At 36.3% G+C, this 22,685-nt stretch overlaps 1 protein-coding gene across 1 annotated transcript in view; it reads right to left on the bottom strand.

Annotated features, from left to right (window-relative positions):
• Positions 1 to 453: 453 nt before the first annotated feature.
• Positions 454 to 22,685, bottom strand: part of LOC111867678 (xaa-Pro aminopeptidase ApepP) — a 23,937-nt gene continuing 1,705 nt past the window's right edge. Inside the window, exons 2-14 of the mRNA XM_023857726.2 lie at positions 19,687 to 19,910; positions 18,225 to 18,404; positions 17,811 to 17,922; positions 15,218 to 15,340; positions 13,540 to 13,801; positions 11,098 to 11,218; positions 9,367 to 9,513; positions 8,056 to 8,269; positions 5,868 to 6,101; positions 5,693 to 5,734; positions 5,307 to 5,383; positions 837 to 932; positions 454 to 754 (exon numbers count right to left, since the gene is read on the bottom strand). Of these exons, the coding sequence (XP_023713494.2) occupies positions 632 to 754; positions 837 to 932; positions 5,307 to 5,383; positions 5,693 to 5,734; positions 5,868 to 6,101; positions 8,056 to 8,269; positions 9,367 to 9,513; positions 11,098 to 11,218; positions 13,540 to 13,801; positions 15,218 to 15,340; positions 17,811 to 17,922; positions 18,225 to 18,404; positions 19,687 to 19,910 (1,955 nt within the window). The 3' untranslated portion in view covers positions 454 to 631. The remainder of the gene's footprint in view (positions 755 to 836; positions 933 to 5,306; positions 5,384 to 5,692; positions 5,735 to 5,867; positions 6,102 to 8,055; positions 8,270 to 9,366; positions 9,514 to 11,097; positions 11,219 to 13,539; positions 13,802 to 15,217; positions 15,341 to 17,810; positions 17,923 to 18,224; positions 18,405 to 19,686; positions 19,911 to 22,685) is intronic.

Here is a 22,685-nt window from a genome sequence, read left to right as displayed (position 1 = left end):
TTGTAAGAATTATAAATACTTTGAACATCTGTTTCTGACATCAACTATTATATATGCCTTCATGCATAAATTTTTACTTTCAGATGTTCAGTTTGTTGGAGTATATTTCTGCTTTATTTTACCAGCTTATGAAGACTGATTAAAATATTTCAGCCTTCTGGGATGAACGTGGTGTGGTAGATATGTACCAGTGCTCACCCAGAATGTTGGTGCATGTTTGCCATACTACACAATGTCTGATCTGAGAAGACCCCAGACATGCTGTAGTACTTATCGCCTTGAAGGTCAGATCTCAAAAATAAACATGTTTGTAGGCGATACTAATATGAAATTTGTACATCAATGTTTTATTGTACAATGTGGCCCAGGTATGAGGCTGGTCCTTGGAAAACATGTCCATTGGCATTATACCAATCAGTGAACAAGGGAAGATTGAGAAATCACTGTCCCATACCATGTTCTGACACACTTTATTGAAAGACCAGCATTAAGCCTTAAGGTGTAAGTTGTTCCAGGTTTCAGGCTTCATTAACTATATACAGTATAGTTTGCTATTAAAGGGAACAAAAAAACATGACCACTTATTTTTAAATATGGTGGAATGTACATACATTTTTTATTATTATACATATTATATTATTATTGGCTCAGTTTTTCTGAGAAGCCACCCATGAACATCATGGAGACCCTGCCGTAACAGTTCTTCCCCAATAATTTCACGGACCTTAGTATGGTAGTCATTTAACCACAGGAGCTGAAACATAAAAAAGAGTATTATTAAACAATACAGATAAAAATACATGTTTTATATATACATCTGTTAAATATGTTCTCACCTCTTTTTTATTCATAATGTGTGGATTAATAAGGTTATTATCGTAGGGGACCAGAGTCACTGGTTTGAAAGTAAGATAATTTGAATCACTACCCAGCTGAAAAAGAAGAAAATGTGCACTTTATTTACCAGCTGTTTCATGTTTATGATTGCTTATGTTTAAGTTAACTTTGTAAGCTTAACTGTAAAGAGGTCATTAATTCTAAGTGGCAGTCATCACGTCGATTAGGAATCGTGTAGTGGACATGTATGTTTAGTCAGCATTACTGGGTTTTTGGACACTGCCCATCATCCAGCATTCTAAAAACTAGAAAATACAATGTTTTGGAAATTGGACCTGTTTCTGACTTCACGTGAGGGGGGAGACACCTACTCTGTTGGGTCCCTATGAAAGAGAATCTAAGATCCAGTGACCGAGGTTAGCTCTTTCTAAGTAGCCGTAACAGAGTAGGTGTCCCCCCCCCCACCTGAGGATGGAAACAGATACAGTTTCTGAAACATGTTTTCTACTTTTTAGAATACTGGACAATGGACAAAGTCCAAAAACCCTGTAATTCTGAGTGTTATACAACATTGTCAGAACCACAGCCTTGGTGATAGTTTTTATGATAAATTGTTATATAAGTTTATGCAGAGAGCTTGATACAAGGTTTAAAATACAATTGTCACATCTAAAACATAATGACTGAAAATGCTGCAGCCATGAATTGAAAAATGTACGCATGTTTTTACATCAAGGATCTAATTCAAACTAAATTACCAAGAATAGAAATATACAGCTATAAGAACTTTTCTGAAAATCTGTAGTGGATTACTGTCAGAATATTATTATTTTATTGCAATTCATGTAGTTTTTTAGGTTCTTAAAAAACAGAAGTCAGTACCTACTCCTCTTGAAGAATATAGGGTGGTCAAAAAATGTATGACTTTTAAACTTTTCTAAAATGGTAATGTTATGACATATTGCAAAATACAGTTTTAAAATATTACTCAGCTAGAGATGGATATCAAGAGAGCAAGGGGATGTTTGAGCTGAGCTCGATATCCAGTCATTCAAGTTCAGAGAGACTTCAGAAAGACTGATAGTGTTAACAAATACCTCTCCAGAAACAGGAATATGCTTGATGTCCAGTCATTCAAGTTCAGAAAGGCTTCAAAAAGACTCATAGTGTTCACAGTGTTAACTAATACCTCTCCAGAGACATAATACTCATGTGCACCAAATGAATCGTAAAACTGCTGGTTCAAAATTCACATCTTGCAGGAGGACCCAGAGACATAGTATGCCTGACAATATTATGTTTGTGAATGGTGTTGCTCAGTCTGACAATAAAACTATCACAGGCATTGCCCGTATAGGCATCAGTTCTTTGGACCTTGCTGAAAGATGTGTTATGCATGTTGCCTTACAAAATTCCGGTGGTTCAAGAAAACCATGTAGATGATGAATGGGCTACATGAAACTTGTAACACAGTTCTTCAAATTTTCTAGGATGATTAGGTTTAATGAGGGATAAATCATGTCCAGTGAAGTTTATTTCAAGCTTCTAGGTTATGTGAACAAACAGAAGAAAATTCTAACAGTACTACCAACAATTTTACAAAGTGAACATGTCACAGTGTACTGAGGAATATCAGGGTTCTGAGTCATTGTTCTTTCTCTCTTGTTTCTTGTATGCTATTAATGTCACAGCTTAAAATAATTATTTACAAGACTTAGTCTCACAGATGTTCTTCTCCCAAAACTGCTGTTTTTATATAAGTATTGCTATTATCTATTAAATTGTTCTTTCTGCCTGAAATATAAATGTGTCAAATGTTTCTGATCCATTATATATAATGGTGTGTTCTTGCAGTCCTGCATGTTACTGGTTGGCTGTTTTAATTTTATATACTATTTATAGACGATTTAGTTGTAAAATTAGTAATTCTTCTTTTATTGTACAGGCTACTTGATCACATTCATTTTCATTACTTTGTTGGAAAATATAATGGTAAAATCTTAGAAATCTGACCTTAATTATGCTGATTAGCTGATCATTAGGGACCGGATTTTAATGCAAGTGCATATTTCTTTCTTGCAACCAGAAAATATGCTTGTTTGGATATATGTATGAATTACTTCATTTCTTAAATTTTGGACATGGTTTGATGGTGCATATAAATGCATATTTTGCCTGTTCTATGAATAAGCATCATATTTTCGAAGATCTCTATTTATACTGCATATTTCATTTTTAAAATGATTTTATCATATATATTTTTCAATTTTACGTTCAAATTTTCAATCATGGTCGTGTTTATACAATTCTTCTTTTCCGTATTGGAATATGTTGCATATTTGACTCAACATTTCATCATGATTCATGTTTCTGATGCAATACCCAGGACGGGACTTCCCCGATCCCTCTACTCGTAAATTGCCTCACCCGCGTACCATCAAAGTGACCACGAAGAGATTAGTCGGAAGTGTTCACATGTAGCCACTATCAACGTAATACTATTCAACTGATAAGGGACTTCACTTATTTATTTCAGAAGTCTCCATGAGGTTCGTTACACTTCTTCATTTGAAGCTGGGGGCCATTCACATTAGTGGTGACTTGTCTGTAGTTAAGTTTGTTTAGCTTTCTGTAGTCATGCCGAAAGTGAAAGTAAGTCAGAAAACTAAATTACAGCTGTTTCAGCGGGAGTTCAGAGGAGAAATGATAAGTATGGATAACGAAATTCTTTATTGCTGAGCGTATGGGAAAACGGTTGTGAAAAACGCCTTCAAGTGCTTCAGCATTTGAACACTAATGTACACAAAGAGAATATTAAAATTAAATCCATTAAAAGTGCTCCTGTTTAAAAATTGCTCAGTGAATTTTCTAATAATACTGTTTCAGTTTTCCTTCGATTTATGCGAAGCCTTTTTTAGCGGCAGATATTCCGCCGTGGAAACTAACCAATCCTACTCTGAGAAACTTCATAGAGAAGTATACACAGTGCAAAGTGCCAGATGAATCTACTGTGCACAAAAATTACGGGAATCAGTGTTGAATTGTTACAATTGAAAGCATTAGAGATAAGATTCAAGATAATTTTGTGTGGGTATCAATCAACGAAACACAAGATTGTGAGGGACGGTTTATTGCAAATTTTATAGTTGGATCCCTTAATAAGAATGAACAATCTACCCCATATCTTCTTGTGGTAGATCAATTTGAAACCACAAATAGCCCCGCAGTTTCCGAATTTTTTGTCAATTCCATGAATTTACTATGGCCGAATGGCATTCAGTATGAGCGTGTATTGCTCTTTGTGACTGGTGCTGCAAGTTATATGATGAAAGCCGGTACTGCTCTTAAAGTGATATTTCCAAATATGACACATTTGACTTGCCTTGCCCATGGGTTGCACCATGTTGCAGAAACAATTCGTGCTAATTTTCCGCTTGTTGACAAGTTGGTGTCTTCTGTGAAAAAGGTATTTGTTAAAATGCCATACAGAAAAGAAGCATTTAAAGCAATAGCACCGAGTGTTCCACTTCCGCCAGAACCAATTTTAATGCACTGGGGCATGTTGCTGTGTGCAGCCAGTTATTATACCGAACATTTATAAACAGGAATATCGTGAATACATTTGATCCCAAAAGTGCAGCATCAATTCAAATTACCCAAGATGTACTCAAAAACGAAGAACTAGAAACTAATCTTTCCCATATATCTGCTCACTTCTCTCATCTTCCATCCGCCATTTCCTCACTGGAGGCAAGTAATAGCAATACTACTTTGTATCAGTCATTAAGTATGTTCAAAATAACTGTTTCCAAATTGAATTCAGTTCCTGGAAGAGTTGGTGAAGTAGTAAAGGAAAAAGTACACAGCATTCTTTCAAAAAATCCAGGATATGAACAAATTTGTGAAATTGAAGACATTTTAGCCAGTAAACATACTGAACTGCCAAGTAAAAATTCACTAACAGTTGAGCTAATAGCGGCTCTTGTACATGCGCCCCTAAGTTCCTGTGAGGTGGAAAGAAGTTTTTCCCCGCTATAAGGACATTTTACGAGACAATAGGAAGCGACTAACTATGGAGAACCTAAAACATTTAGTAATTGTGAACTGCAACAGAAGAGAAGTTGAAAGTTTGGAGAGCTAAATGTGAGTACCATTGGTTTTTTAAATTTGTAATGAAATATGTAGGCTTTGTTGCATGATTTGTATTTAAGTATAGCTTTCTATTGCAAGTGAATCATTCAGTGATTACATAAAATGAATTTAAATCTTGATTTGTTGGTCTTAAAATAATGTAAAATCAATTTCAGTATTTGGTGTATTTATTTATAAAATATATAAAAAATTATATATAAATATATACAATTTTATGTGTATATCTTGGAAGTTTTTCGTGCATTAATGCATACATATTTAAGGGATTATTAGGGCATAAAAATCCGGTCCCTACTGATAATTTTAATTTTACTCACTGTAACATTTGCTTTCACAACAGTCACTATATTCTCCAGCCTGATTCCAAACTCATTATCTTGGTAATATCCTGGTTCTGAAAAATTTTGCAAAGAATCAGTAAAACGTAAATGATTTTAGTAACACTCTGACATCATTAATAAAAGACATCAAGAAAGGAAATAAGAGCTGGTAAAAGAATTGAAAAAAAAAAAGCTTATGGGATGGCAAAAGAGACTGTAGACTTTCTGTACGTCAACCCGCTTAAAATGGAAATGATGCTGGAATAAGATGAAGATGATGATCAGTAGATAGTTGTGCCATGTAGTTACAGAAGAGTACAGTATAATATTTGAAAGAATAATGTACTGTGTTTCATTTTATTTTCAAAGCTGATAGTGCTTACCTTGTGAACCAAAGAAATTCTCATGATAGGTGGTGTTGAAGGCTGCAATAAAAGAATGGAAATAAACAGTCTACTTGTTATACTGCATTCATGACATTTCTAAGCCCAGGAAGAACTGACTTGTAGTTATTTCTGGTAAGCTGTAAGTATTTCATGCATAATAGTGGTAACTAACCTTCATGAACGCCAAGGCAAAAACCAATTCCATGAGTGCTGCCATGCCCATAGTTCAGTCCAAGTCTGTACAGTGGTGCCCTAATCAAGATCTCCAATGATGAGAGTGTCTGGCCCTCAGGGAATACAGTAGAAGCAATATCAATGCACCCCATTAGTAAGCTGGTATAGATTTCACGTTCTGTATCTGTGGGTGTGCCAAGATGTATTGTGCGTGTAACATCAGTAGTACCATCTATCAAAGAAAGAAATAGCATACAAAATTTTAGACAAGAATGGTTCACACATTATTTACAACATTTTGTGGATCTCTGTGAAACTACTGCGTCAACTTCTTAAAAGACATTCAGGTTAAGTGTTGAGATTGTAATTGAGCTTTGTAAGAGTAATATTCCCATTTATTATGAAGCTGGAAAGAAATTAGATAACACATGAAACTACACTGTCATGATATTTTGGAGTTTACCAAACCTCAGGAACTTGTTCTGTTATAAACTGTGTAAGGCATAATATTGCATTGATATTCAGAGATTTGACAGATTCTTGTTTGTAGTTTAATTTACCATATATATATCACCATATTCTCATACTTGATGTTTCAGTTAAAAAATTACCATTGGGATTACTGGTTTTTTTACTTTGTCCACCATCCATAATTCTAAGGAGCACAGCTTGTTGGAAACTGGGTCTCTTTTCAGAATGTTGTGTTCTTCAGAATACCAGATAATGAACAAAGACCAAAAACCCAGTAATCCCGAGTGTTACATACTATCATCAGATCCCTTTAGAATAAGAAATTACAACTTTAGTATCTTTATCCTTCATTAATGACTTGCTTTCAGCCTTAAATTTCCAAACAAACTGAGAAGTACTGCCATAGCAATATTAACCTCTTGTGTCCTAATAATAAGTCTCACTCATAAGCAAGGTGAGAGGCATAAATCTACTCCATCACTTACTCACCCTATGTAGATAATCTTACCAGTGGCATGGGTACTATAGATTGAGGGGGGGGGGATCAGCTCTGTTTGCCCATGATTCTGAGAGGGCATCCTTCTGTCTTCAGGCAGAGCAAATTTTACTGTAAATATTAATTTTTCCACTAATTTTTACTCCTGTTTCATAACAATTTTTGAACATCAGTATCCATATGTCATTTATTGTGTAATTACATCATGTATGTAAAGTAAGTAAAGATATCCCTGTAACAGGCCGTGGAGGCCCATAGGTTGTGAGATGTTGAGGCTCCCACATTTTCTAGACAGTCGACTCACAGATGGTGGTGAGGTTGTCAGCCTTACGTGCCGGCCACCCTTTACCCCCAGGAATATTCCTGGTACTCATTTCTGTTAGAGGGTGGGTTGAACCCAGCCATAGTATGGCTGGAAGGATTAGGTAAATTGAAAAAAAAAATCCACTGGATTGGGATTTGATCCCATGACCTTCTGGCTGGAATAATGTAAATTAAACACATTTGCATTTCCAAGTAGTTCTGCCTTTTCTAAAATAAAAGGAGTAAAGTAAAGGTAAAGCTACCCCTGTAACAGGCCATGAAGGCCCATAGGGTTGTGAGATGTTGAGGCTCCCACATTTTCTCTAGACAATCAGTTTGCAGATGGTGGTGAGGTTGTCACCATTATGCACCCGCTGTGCTTTACCCCCAGGAAGATTCTTGGTACTCATTTCTGTTTGAGGCTGAGTCGACCCCAGCTGGAAGGATTAGGTAAACTGAAAAATCCACCACATCAGGACNAGGCTGAGTCAACCCCAGGGCCATAGTGCAGCTGGAAGGATTCGGTAAACTGAAAAATCCACCTCACCGGGACTCGAACCTGCGACCTTCCTGCTTGTATCATAGTGCTTCAACCAAATACGCTACCATGTGCCCCCTAAAAGACGTGAGAAAGATCTCAGTTTGAATTATTAATGACAGGCATATGATCACTTTGGGAATATTTACAATTGGCACTGGGTGAAATGAGGATTGTGAGGTATAATCATGTAGGAATAAATTCTTGTGCTATACTCAGGCCCCCAGAAATGGTACTGCACTAATGAATCTTAATTTTCAATCTTTTATGAAAGGTTTTAATGCCATGCAGTATGCCACATGAAGAAGGGTATGAAGGATTAATATTTATGAAACATTTTCCTTCTCTACTTAATTGAGCATTTGGTGAATACTGTACCTAAATACTGCCCTCCAGAATCTAGCATGAAAACACTAGTATTATCAATAATTCTGTTTGTTTCAAATGTAGGTTCATAGTGTGGTAGTGCAGCATTGGGGCCAAATGCAGCAATGGTTCCAAAACTGGGTCCAAGACTCAATGATTGTGCAGTCCGTAATCGTTCGAGGGTACTAACAGCTGACAGCTCATCCCATATTTCTCCTGCTGCTACCTAATAACAAAGTATTATAACTTAAATAATTTTCATTCATGTAATTACCTTCAGTATTTAAATGGGCTAACACTGTGACAGCAGAACCTGAAGGTTCAATCCCATTAATACTAAACCACACTTTTACATGATTCAGATCAATTTCCATCCTCATAACTCACTTCCCCCAAGTTCAGTCTTAATTAATCCTTAATTTATCTTGGACTCTGAAGTGGCCATTTTTAAGAGGTCTCCCTACCGGAATTTTGTATGCATGCATTGTATCCCTTGTCTGAGTCACATTCACAACTCATCATAGCCTTCTAGATTTCACTATCCTGACAGTACTAGGTGATCTGTGTAAATCACCAAGTGTTTCATTACATATTATCCTATTTTGTGCACTTACCACCCTCCACCGAAGAGAAGATAAGGCAACTGGTATGTAGAACTGGTTGGCTTTTACTGTTCTACAATTCATTAGGGACATTCTGAGGTGAAATGTACTGACAGCTATGGAAAGAGCAGTAAATGTAGGATAGTACTTCATCTTCTTAGGTCAGGTATTCTTATGAATGCATTGTTTTCAAATATCTGTAATTTATGTTCTCCATCAAAGTAGGAGATCATGTTTCATACCCATTAAAAGAGATGGCAAAATTATTGTTTTATAGATCTTGATCATGAATGTATTGGAAGTTAGAAGGAATGATAATATTTTTGAACTAAATATTAAACATTTTCAGATATTATTATTTTAATTTAATTACAAATATTACATTTCTATTAGTTAGTGTTGTTTTGAGATACTTCAAGTTCTAAAACATTCACATGTGATTTGTTATACGTGGTAGAGTCATTAAGTTCGTGGAATGTTGTTTTAATCACATCATATTACAAGGTATTCACATACACTTACGCAGATCCACATCGGCCCTCAAAATAGTTGCTGTTGACCGCTATGCAAGTCTGCCAACGTTGATATAGCTGTCGAAATCATTGCTGAAACATATTGGCAGTAAATTCCCGTACGACGCTTTGCGGCCATTCCACGAACTTATTGACTGTGGTAGTAGTGGTCTACCTGTATTTTGACTGTTAAATTTGTTATAACTCACCCCATCTTCAAGCATACTTAAAAACTGGCACAATGCCACTGCATCTCGAACGTGTGCATTCTGCATTCCATGACCTTCTATGTCACTTTTGCTGTCTTTCATTAATAAAACGGGTGACACAGCAAACACTGCCTTTCCTTCTGGCACCTGCAGAAATGTATCAACACAAAATGCATTTAAAATGTATTCTAATCAGTGGTATCAGAATTGAGAAAACCACTTATATCCATAAGGAAGAACATAAAACTACATGGTCATATCTCAGCACCTTGCCTTTCCAGAATGTCAATCATGAATTATGTATCATTCCTATCTTCTGTATATGAATATTAGTGATGTAGGAAACCTGTGGGGAGCCAACCTTTTACTATAGAGAGCCATCTGTATTATCCGATTTAAGTACAAAGAAATTGTAACATTTAGAATTATCAAGTCTCCAGAAAGATAATGTAAAACATATAATAATAATGCTTTTTATTTTAAGTGGTGTGAAGATAAATCAATTTTAAAGGGTTGAAAGTCCCCATCAAGAGTCCCATAACCCCTGTCCAGTGAATGTTTGCAAATATGGCTTCATTAGCAAATGCAAATTTATGCCAGATTCTTCCTTAGTATTAAAGTTCAGAATCTTGCTTCTTGCTTGATTCTTCTCTTTCAGAAAAACTTGACTTTCCTACCTTCAAATGAAGTCCTAAATATAGACGTATAGCACTGCAAATGTTCTCTTATTACCGTGAAATAACTGTTTCCATGTAATTGTGACAGATCTGTTTATGAACAAGAAGTTCTGGGAAGAATTAATTGCCTCCGTTCCATGACATGACACAGACACATACAGCAATTCTTCTGTTGTTGCATGCATATTATTTGCTGCAGTAACGATTTTACCAAGCCATTGCCAAGCAACGATAACGGGATTTTCACTGAGCTGTTGCCTAGCAACAATAATGGGATCCACATAGACTGACTGGGGAGAGTTATGAAGTATGCTCTTGAGATGGGCTCACGTGCCATTATATATACACGTATACCATGTTTCATAAAGATTGTTTCAGCCATTCAGACGTTGATATGGGAGGATACACAGACAGCATGGAAATTCCATAAGCCTATATTCATTTTTTCAAAATAAGGAAACAGTCTAAAAATAATCTGAATAGTTTGCACTAGTATATGCCAAGTAACAAAAATGAACAATATTTTGTAAATAATGTTTTAACACCATCAGAAACAAGTTAAGTGCAGCGTTGTGTGTTCTTATTTCAGATTAAACATTTGAGTATTATATAAACTTTATCAGCAACCTAAAGCATTGAGTAAAGGTAAAAAGGTAAAGTTGTCCCTGTGCTTAACTAATTAAGCACTACACCATGAAGGCGTATGAGGAGTGGATGTATAGATCCACATTTTGTTGACTTCAGCACTAGTTGGAGATGAGTGGTCAGCTTCACGCCCCGGCCTCTTTACCCCCGAGGAAAGAGCCCCGGTACCCATCGTATAGGAGGCTGGGTGGACCCCAGAGCCGGTCTGGATGACATAGAATAGTGAAAATTCTTGCCTCGCCCGGACTCAAACTCCAACTCCTCCATCCTCCAGCTCATAGCCAGTTGCTATACTGACTGAGCTATCCCAGGTATCTCCCATAATTAAAAAGAAGAAAAATTATGTCTCATTCTGTTTAAATTAGGGCATTTCTTAACTTGGTACAGTTGTGCGTCAAAGGTAACTAGCCTTTTTGTATATCAAGTAGCTTGCACCTCTTGCATAACTAAAAGCAGATGGCAACCAGACTCTATCACCATCTTCCTTCAAATTTGGCAGGTCATCCCATATATCTGTGTAATTTTTAATCCTGTAATGAAAGTTAAAATTAGTTTATATTTTATTGAAGAAATGAACAATTATAAACCTATAAACCAACGCTTGCGTTGTCACGCTTGTTTGAATGTGGGCAGCTCCCACAAAATGTTAAATGCAAATTATGAAGCACAGTAGCCTTATGGATAGGTATGTCAGGAGTATTTATGTTGTGAACTAGAACAGTGATTATGAACCTTCCATCCCATATCCCATTGACCATTTTGTCAAGCCACCATAGCCTGATCATAGTAAAGACAAAGCTTCTCTTTTTTTCAGAAAGTCTTTTTACAGTTACTGTATATACATGTTAGAATTATATTGTCATGTGTTGGGGTACATGACTTATCAGATGGGTTTTGGATTGGATGATTGGATTTATTGCACCTTATATATTCACACAATTCAGGACTACAGGTAATACAGCGCTATCACTATTCTACACACTTTGCAGTTCAACGTTGAACACACACTAGGATTCTCGGTCTTCTCTAGTCATATCCTGGCAACAGATTTATCACAGTCTCACTGGCACTTCCTTTTACAGCCTAATTCCTTTCTTGCCACTATTCTGCAGCCGTCAATTCCAAAGACTCGACTCAATTCAATTCCAGGCTCATATTCCGGCATGCCCTTATCCTGAATCTCAACTCTTCACTTCGACTATTCTCTGCTGCTACTTCTCTCACTACATCATCCCATCTTCTGACTATGTCCTTCTATAACGCCTCAGCACGGGCCACACAGAAAAAACAGCCTTTACTGTTAAGGAAGCATGTTTACCAGCCCATTACCTAGCAATGAACATCCTGTTGCATATCTATGCTTTGTGGGTATGTATTTATTGAAATTATTATTTTTGGAACCTCACATGTGACCCAGGTGACCATTACATCTATCAATGTGATGCTTTGCACTGCTTGAGAAACATTTCTGATATCTTGACATGAATGTGTTAAATGTTAGATCACCCAGCTTTGCACTACATAAATATTTATTTCTCATAGCTCATGGGACCAATTCAGATGAGCTACAGTTAAATGAAATTAAATTAATTTATAGCACTGAATCATGCCAATAACACTACAATGTAGGCCTAATTATCATAATAAAGTCTAGGGTAATCAGTAATGTACACATCGGATTATAAATCCCCAACGATGGAGACAGGGATGGTCACCAAAACAGAAATGTATTCTCTGCTGACTCAGGTAATTGAGAAGACCTTTCCATTTAGTCACAATCAGTATTTAAAATTTTATAGAGGGTACTTACAACATTTCTTTTTCCTTATTAGAGTAAATTCTATTTATATGTCATTAATATAGAATGAAATGTATTACTAGAAGTATTTGCTAACATGCTAGTTTGTCAGATGTGCCTTACAGATCTGAAAATCCACGTTCAATGTCTGAATTCTTCATGTCAGCAGATGAATGGAAACTACAGAAGTTATTTTCATATGACATAACAAAACTGTCGTTTTTTTACATTAAAAGTTATTAAATTATTCCAAAGCTGCCTAGACAGAACACCATGGAGAGACATACATTTATGAAAATGGACGACACCTCATGTGAGGTGAAATAATATGCAACAAAATAACGTGGGTATAATAGAAACTTTAAAGGATTTTATCTGGTTTTACTTGAAAAGAGGACTACAGCATGTGATTTTAACACAAACTAAGACAGTGTAGCAGTTTTAACACAATTTCATAAAATAATTGTAACATATCAAGACACCTGAGGATGGTTGTTTGGGGCCGAAACATGTAGTGTCAAGGTGTATAATGTTAAACTAAAAATTGAGTGGTGAATGGAAGAGTGTTGCAATATTGACAGACGGTAAATAATGGATGTACATTTTTAATATCTATGTAAGTGTATGATATAAAGGATTTGTCAAGTGGAAAATAATTTTAGATTATATTTCCAGAACCAAGCCTCTTATACAATTGGTACCAGGGGCTATCTCCCCTGGGGTAAAGTAGCAGCGAGGTGAAGCTGACCACTCATTCCCATCTGGTACTGAGTTTAGAATGGTGGAGCTGTACCTCCAGTCCATATGTCTTCATGGTGTGGTGTTTAATTAATTAAGCTCAGAGATAACTTTGTCTTTACCTTTACCATTTATAAAGGCATACAATATTATGTGCAATCAGGAGTAAGGTAGACAGAATTATTGACATGTTTTCTTCAGCATAGATAAATTTAGTACATTACTGCAAAGAAAAATAAGTTTGTAAAAAATGATTGTCACACATAAAATAATAATTTCCACTTTACATTGGCTAATTATTTTTAAACATCTTACCTAACACTATCTGCCTCATTTCTGCCATTGGCATTTAGATGTGCTTCAACGTCTGGTGTAGATTTTCCGGGAGGTAGATACAATGTTGCCCATGTTAATCCCACTATCAAGTAGGACTGGAATACGGGTGTAAATGGGACATCAGCACCTCTCAGATTCATCAACCACGCAATTTCGTCCAGTGCCGTCAACACAAGGGCATTACAATTGTTATTGTCCATAGACTGACGAACTGCAGCAATCTTCTCCTGCCACGATAATCCTAAACCATTTTAAACAAAATTTTGACACAGAATTAAGGTAAGTATAATTGATGAAATTATATTAATTGCTGAAAATGTGGACTGAGTATCAGAGGAAATTGTAGAACTCCACACAACAAACACAAATCCAGCAATATAGCTAAATTGCAGTCGTGAGGGGAACACTTTATGATCTGATTGAGATTTTTATGGATTATTTAATGACACTGTCAGAAGCTAAACTATATAGCGTCGAATGGTAAGATGATACATAAATGATGTATTGGAAAAAATCTGGAAGGAAGCAGCAGTGACCTTATCAAGGTACGATCCCGGAATTTGTCTGGAGAGTCCGAAGGTAACCAAAAAAAAATTGGTTACGGTAGTTTGTGTCCCTACTGAGATTCAAACCTAGCACCTCCCGAATATGGGTCCAGAGCGCTACCGTTACACTTGCACCAACCCGTTTGGTTATATGGAAGTATACTTCTTTTGATAGAAGAGTGAATATGTTCCAGATTAAAAACGAGCAAATCATGTTACCTCGCCGATAAGTTTTCAGGTTGAAATATGATAATTTTTGTAAAAATTATTTTATTACAGTCTTAGTTAAAGAAGGATGATAAAATTTTCAAACTATTTTTGTGGATAATTATGGAATACTTCTTTAAAGAAGCTGAAGGAATTTCAATAAATATGGCCTTGGATAAATTTTGCACTTCTGATATCCTATATATTAAGTGTTCTGTAGATCAGGATGATGTGTGGATTGATGGATCCTAGGTCATTTAACGACGCTGTTAACCATTATTTAGCATCAACTCATATTAAAAGCTGATCACTTTCAGTGAACTTTGAAGGAGTGGAAGGAAAGGTCGTGGCCTATTTGAAGATACTATCTCGGTATAGGTCAGGAGGAGCTGAAGAACTCTAAGAAAATCTCGTTCAGAACGGTTGTTGGGCCGCTCGAGACTCGAATTGGACACCTACCAAATAAAAGAAAGCATTGCCGCTGGAGCTAACTTGCTGGATAAAATTGCATATGGATAATGCAGACGCCAGGAGTAAATTTGTAAGGAAAGAGTAATGAGTTAGTAATAATCAAATTTAAAATAATCTGAACGTTATTTTAGACCATCTTCTGCCCTAACATTAAGATATTCCCACAAAATTGGCGACTGCAAGTCGCTGAAGATAATTTCTGGGAATGTAGAAATAGATTTCGCTGCCAAAATTTCTGTGTTAAATATCGTAATTATGCAAGTGCAAAATTATTCATACACACAACCTTATCTCGACTTAAACTGTATAAATTATTTTGAAGATAACACACATTGCAAAATACATGACTCCTCTAAACGAATGTTTTTCCCTTTCATCAATGTCTCAATTCAGTTTGAACAGTGGTGAGACGTAAGACCTTCATTAAAACTTGCCTGTATATGATGTGTTTAATACGAAGAGAGGGTCAGAAGGATAAGGAGGTCGTCCTTCTTCAACACCCCATATCTTATCCACCAGATTAACTAAGAGGAGCTCCAGTCTCAATCCTGCTTTGGCTAGAATACATCAAAATCACAATTTTAACGTAACATTATTACCCTGAGATAAAATGATTATTAAATTTCCCCATCTTTTCTAGAAGTAATTGGTATTCGTGTTCCTACTCTGCGCTTAAGTAGGCTGCTTGTTCTACACGTATGTCCATTTGTGCCTTCACTCACGTTGCCTTTCAGTAACATCGGCTTCTGGCTAATCAGTTAGTAAATTTATAGATATTTTTAGAAACTTATTTCTTAATTTAAATAACCTCAATTTATACAGTCTTATTTGTTTGTTCGTGTTTCATTGCTGTTCTTTTGTTTTCTTTCGTGCTGAGTCTGGAATAGGCCCCTGGCTGTTGAGTTCAGCATGCAAATAAATAAAAAATTGGAGTGAACCGAACTATGATCCTCTGGGACGTGATTTTTGTAGTTTGGTAGATAGATATGAATATTGCGGACGAATCCTCTTCCTGGATCTTCAGGGTAGAAAAGTCTTGGTACCCATCCACCAAACTACATGGCATCACATTACAGAAGACAATAATTGGAATATTTATCACCGTGGAACTTCAGATTTTATAAAGTTTAATTAATTAAGATGTAAGAATATTAATTACATTATTATTTGCCTGTATTTTTATTTACAATAAAATTCTCTAAGATACAATTATCATACGACAAATTAAATTTGCTTCTTGTCAATTTAATAAATAATAAGATCAAAACCCAAGAAGCAGCGCATTTTATCACTGAACTCAGATCTGCTAGGATGGGGCTCGTTCCCTTAAAATAAAGCCAATTTCGAACGGTATAAACACTGGGACCGTCATCAAGTGGATTAGTAATGTTGATGTTATTCTGCCATTTTCCTAATGAATGTAAGAAAAATGGCTACATTGAATTTGGCTTTCTGTTTCCGTAGTTTCTGTCTAATAAGTTGCGGAACCGTTGAATTGATTTGTTCCTATTTTCTGGGAACAGTCCTGAATTTCGTGGAAGGTTCGTGAATTGAAAATGGAAAGAACCATATGCTATGGTCATTTATTTATATGAAAATAGTTTTTAATTTATTTCAAAACTTGTGGTAAAATATATCATCTAAAATCCTTCCCGGAAAAAAAAAGTCTTTGCCGAGAAAGCTTTGTGGCAGGCATCTCATCATAATGTTAGGTAGTCTACATGAAGTATAATTTGAAATATATCCCTCTCATAGAAATAATAGTATCTGAGTTTTCTGTGTGTGTCGTATGTAAACGTACGCTTAGCGGTCCACATTCTGAGTCGTCCTGCCAATTGCTAGGTTCATCCTTTAGTAATTAGTTCTGAACTGAAACAGGCCTGCAGACTTAATCAGTATTGGGTGAATAGTAATAAGAACAGAAAGCCATTATTTATAGAGGTAAAAACTAGTATAATGCTACTGATGATTCAAAGGGAATTCTCGTTATTTGTCACTCAAATTTAATACTACATGTATTTACTTCCCTCATCTTCTTCCGTATTCTTTTCAAGTCCTATACGTTATCGAATGTTGCGTCGAGGCTGATATTTAACACCATTTTTCACGAATATCACGCACAAATAGATGTTAACGCTTGATAATTCCTTGCTACGATAACCAGAAATTCCTCCATGGTAACGGTAAACCCCGCGCTAACAAAACTCTTTACAGACATAAAAGAATCATAGCCAGCGCTCGTACAGTATATTACAGTGGGTTCGAATCTCAATGGTGGCATGGATATATGTATGGGTTTATTCTCTATTTGTGTTGCCCTGTGAAGATAGGGGCATTGCATCAAGCCGATCCCCCAACCAAGAAGTCCTACCAAATACCAATAAATAAGATTTCGAAACCCATAAAAGAGGAGTTCATGGACAGCATTAATTTGTCGCCAGTATGAAGAGGAAAAATTATAGCGTGCTCTCTCTAAATAAATAAGTAAAGCATAAATGCTGCAATACCGACCATTTGGGATAAAGATGACGTGTATCAACGAAAATAACCACGGAAAAATACACTGTGTTATTCAGAATTGAGTTGTTGTTGTTGTTGTTGTTACTGTTGTTCTTGTTCTTTGGTTATTTTATAGTTATTTACCAATTGCTGAGAGATGCTGAACCAACGAAGAGTATCACAGACATCCTAACACTGCAACACGGTCACCAGTAGAAAGTAAAAAAAGAAAATCGTCGATCCAGTCATTTGTGGTCACATTTTGTTCAAGTACAAGAAATAATCACATAGCTAAAATTATCTATAAATGACCGAAGAATAATCATATCCTGAAAAACTAACACTATATTCCAAATAATATCCTAAATTATTAATTTAAAATAAAGATATCGTGACACTTCTCAACCGGAATATGCAAGTAATAACATAAAGATCTGAGAGTATTTAGGCTTTCAATTCCAAACGAAGACTGTTAGTTTCAAAATACAAATTTCTTTTCATAAATGAAGTAGAATAATATAAACTTACTGAAATAACTGTCCCAGTTAGTCCATTCTGTATATGAAATAATCCTAGAATCTGCAGAAATCAGGTCTCCAGGAAGCAACTCAGACAGCAGCCATTCTTGTATACTGGGAACCTGGAACAGTAAGAAAGCATCACTAACATCATTATCGTCATCATCATCACCACCAACACTATTACAATCGCAGTCATTATCTGTACATTTCATAATTCACAAATACTCCACCGTCTGACATACCTTTAAAGTTCTTGTAGATGTAACTGAGTTTTAAAACACAGAACACATGTAGAATGTCGCGGATTAATTGCCAGTTCGAATCCTGAATAACTGTTTTAGATTTTTTATTAAACATATTGCATGTACTAAACGGTAAGTAGGAGATTAAAATGTAAAAGCACAAACATGTTTGTGTTTACCTCTTTGTACCCAGACTTCATAAGCACCCAATTACAGTCGAGTTGATTTTCAGCCTGCAAATAATAGCGGCTGTCTGTCCAGAGTGCAGCACTGTGCAGGGTGACTACTGCATCACCGGCGCTTCCTGTAAAACCAGATAGGTAACCGCGACGCAGGTCATGACTTGCGACATATTCACTCTGAAACCAAGATATGAGACATTCTGAGAGAAATGTTTAATGTAAAATGTGCCGATACTCATTTTCAGTAGTATGTAGTTCACACATGCATAAAGAAACAGGCAAAGCCATCCCTGTAATAAGCCGTGAAGATCGAGGCTCCCAGATTTTCTAGAGAGTCGGCTCACAGATGGCGGTAAGGATATCAGCCTTACGCGCAGGCCGCCCTTTACCCCCCCCCTCAAGGAAGATCACTGGTACTATTTCTGTTAGAGGCTGAGTCGACCTCAGGGCCATAGTGAGGTTGGAAGGATCAGGTAAATTGAAGAAAAAAAAAAATCCAATGACCTCATCGGGAATCGTACCCGCGACCTTCCGGCTTGTAGCATAGTGCCTCAATCACCTACAGCGCAGTCGGTATGGCGACTGGTTACGGGCAAGACGACCAATTTATCGTAGTTCGAGTTCCGGTAGGGGTAAGAATTTTCTCTTCTTCATGTCGTCCAGACAGGTTCTGGGACCCACCCAGCCTCCTATCCAATGGGTACCGAGGTCTCTTTCCCTGGGGGTAAAGCGGTCAATTCGTGAAGCTGACCACACCACTCCAACTAGTGTCGAGGTCCAGAAAACGTGGATTTATATATACACTCCTCCATACGCCTTCATGGTGTGGTGCTTAATTAGTTAGGCAGTGAGACAACTTTACTTTACCTTGAGAAGAAACCGGAAATATTTCCAAACTATCACACTGACATAGTTATCTGAATTTATTACTGTATATTGTATAATTATTTTGTTTCTCTTTATTATAAATAAAAAAATGTTGAAGCACTTCAAGGATTTACACAGAATATTGTGTAAATCCCGCTTCTTCTCCGGACTTTCCGTATTCAAATCTCTTCACCACGAACGCCTATCCTAATATCTTCCACCGTTTCCCTCAGTCATTATAGATAAATGCTGCAACAACACATTTAAATAGGGCACAATAATTCCCTTTCACGTCCTTCCGAAGGCATCACTCAGTATTATCTTACCATTTGAGACTATGTATATAATCTGTGCATTCGAGAGACGTTGGTATACAATCCAAGAATACGCTTCAAGGACTTATTTAGCGTGCGTGAGTGTGAATTATTCCAGAAGTTTTTAGATACTTCTTTAAAGGACAACAATTCTTGAGCAAATACATTTCAACTTCTGCAAGCTGAAGAAAGGAATTCCCTGAGAAAATGTTCCGATATGCAATTAGTCACCTAAATTTATTGTTGTTGCACACTAAATGAAGACATGTATACTCTACCTGGTGATCATCGCCAGAAGTAATGATATATGCTGACAAGTTTGCCTGAATCATCTGCTGGCGAAGACGCTGGAGACGTTGCGTGGTGTCCACTCGGCCAGGAGGGCTGGTTTCACCAGATCCACAAGAATATCTATCGAATAGAGACCTGGTATTTTCATTACGTACCAGAACCAAATTTCCGGCATCCGGAGGGGTCTTGCAGGCCACCAAACCCACCAGCACTGTTAAAAATTAAAATATTCTTATTATGCTTGTACTTACTTACTCACTCACTCATGGAGCTGAGCCCTTCTTGAGGAGCCGCCAATTCTGTAGCTACTCAAGAATTTCACATCATTTTATGGAACCCGAAGCTTCATCACCGTGTTCACAAGAGACCTCCATTGGTCCCTTTCCTGAGCCAGATCATTCCAATCCATACCATTCTGTCTCTATACGATTCATTTTAATATTGTCCACCCACCTACGCCTTGGTCTTCCCAGTGGTCTCTTGCCTTCTGGCTTTCCCGCAAATATCCTATATGCATTCCTCTTCTCTCCCATTCCTGGTACATGCCCTGCCCACCTCATCCTCCTTGACTTGATCATTCTAATTATACTTGGTGAAGAGTACAAGTTACGAAGCTCCTCATTATGCAGCTTTCTACATCCTCCTGTCACTTCATCACTCTTCGGTACAATGCTTGTACACAAGACTTATTTTTTTAAGAAAATTTTGGTGAATTTGAGATATAGAATCTTCTCCTTGAGATCACAGTAATCCATTTCGAAATATACACTAGTAAACCAGCAGGGATATGCAACCAATTTAATGACATGAAGCTTTATTATTTTCTTCTAGGTCAGCTTCCTTCGGAAGCTTCAGCTTTCCGAAGGAAAGCTGAAATTTTCATACAATAATATATTCTGTTATTGTATTATTCTTTACTGAGGAGCCAGAATAGTGCAATCAGTATAGAGACTGAGACATGGGGTGGATGACGGAGGAATGAATGTTTGATTCCCTTTAGGGCATGAGATTTTTCTCTTGTGTACAGCGTCCAAACTGGCTCTGGGTTTCAGCAGCCTCTTATCCAATGAGATAGGAGGACGAAGCGCCCCGCATGTAAAATCTTCATACACAAGTAAGTTTACTTTTCCTGTACAATGTATTTTATTTTCCACGTTTCAAGAACGCATTAAATAGTTTCATATTCATCTTCTTGGTGAACTATTAAGCAATATGGCTGAAATATCCTGCTTCAGCAGAAATCCAATATATCTTAGTAAAGAAGAAATTTGAATTTTCTTCGAATCCTATCTTAGATTTTAATAAGAGTAGTTTATTAGTTAAAGCAAAGAATGTCGGTAAAGTTTGTCACTTTAGCAAGTGGAGAGTTTGCGTTTAATAAGAAGTAAACGACCTCTCAAATATTTATTGAATGTTTCGTTAAATTTGTCTTAATTTTATGTTAGTTTTAGTCAATCTAGAAGTGAATTCAAATGGATGTAGTGTCTTTATCTGTATGATGTATACGAAGTTGTGACTGGCCTAGGCTTTATCCAGCTATTTGTAAATCATTGTTATTTATTCTGATTGATTGTCTTAAGCGTATCAGGCTGATTACTAATCAGACTGATTAAATGATTAGATGTATATGTTTGAAGGCTGACATAAGGCGTATTGTGTAGTTGTTGTACAGATTATGTGACATGATTTTATCTTTAATATTAAAGTTCGTTTGCGATCGAAATACAAACATTAAAAAAAGAAGTGTCGAACTAAATGATTTCAATTTCAGCGTTTACCTTCATTCCATTGTTTTTCAACCGAATATCACAATCCTATTAGCAAGATACGTATGTATTCCCATAATTCCGTTTGTCCGTCGATTCAAACACAAATATTTTCAAAACTAATTTACAGATTTTTCATTAAAATCCGTATGAAAATTATGTCACCATATTCTTTCCCACTTCTTGCACCTTCTATATTTCTGTAATCTTAGTATCACCACGGATGTTATATAAACCAGAATGCAAAGTCTGAAATTTTTTATGGTAATAGAGCTTTGAGAACTATCTAGTACATATTAATGTGCACCATGCTTCCTAGGGAAATTCTAGTTAATAACATCATAGTTGCAGACTACACGCATTTCTCGTATCTTCCAAGCATGCCATAATTCACTCTCTCCTTCCTTGATTTATACATATTGTTAAGCTCCTTACGGTATTTACGCCAGCCTCCTGTTCTTTCCTCCGAAAACCCACATATTCTCCTAACAACTCGGTTTTCAAACGCCTTAAATCTGTAGTGTTTCCTTGGGACGAGAAACAAAGTTTCACTCTTATAAAAAGTAGGAAATATTATAATTGTATATACGTACATTAACCTTTATATCTGAAATAAGAAAAAGAAGACAGATGATTCTGAACTGAAATAATAACAAGACCCATATTACTAGTACAATAATGATTTTACGTATTTGTGCATAAGGCCATTTATCTGTATAGATGTCGATGTGTTGTACCGATTCCTAAATATAAATAAACAAAGTTCTTATTTTACATGCCTTGCATTCAACAAACATTTTAATTTTTTACCGACTAGATTTATTTTAAATAACACAAAGAGAGTTAAGCAAAGAACCAATTATGTGGTTCTGTGAAGAACACTAACGTAACAATAACATGACTCAAGAAACACACTTGTAAAATTCATAAAAGCTCTGTATTCTGAGAGCGAATATATTATCATCTCCAAGACGTACATAACTCATACCATTTTTATCATTAATCTATTGCATTATCATCTTAAGTGAACACTTAACTAGACAAACAGCAGATTAGATTACGTGTAGTATACTTATCTTGAGAAACATTTATCAAATTACAGATATTTAGATCAGCGTGAGTAGATCTGTTAGCCTGCATGTAACAGGGCCCAAAATATGCGAACTATTTCGACCGAATTGTTTCTTTCATCCTGTTGTGTATTTAATCAATATTAGAGT

Source organism: Cryptotermes secundus, unplaced genomic scaffold (assembly GCF_002891405.2).
Source record: "Cryptotermes secundus unplaced genomic scaffold, Csec_1.0 scaffold931, whole genome shotgun sequence".
Lineage (NCBI taxonomy): Eukaryota > Metazoa > Arthropoda > Insecta > Blattodea > Kalotermitidae > Cryptotermes > Cryptotermes secundus.
The sequence above is the reverse complement of the archived record's forward strand: the minus strand, read 5'-3'. Positions and strand labels throughout refer to the sequence as shown.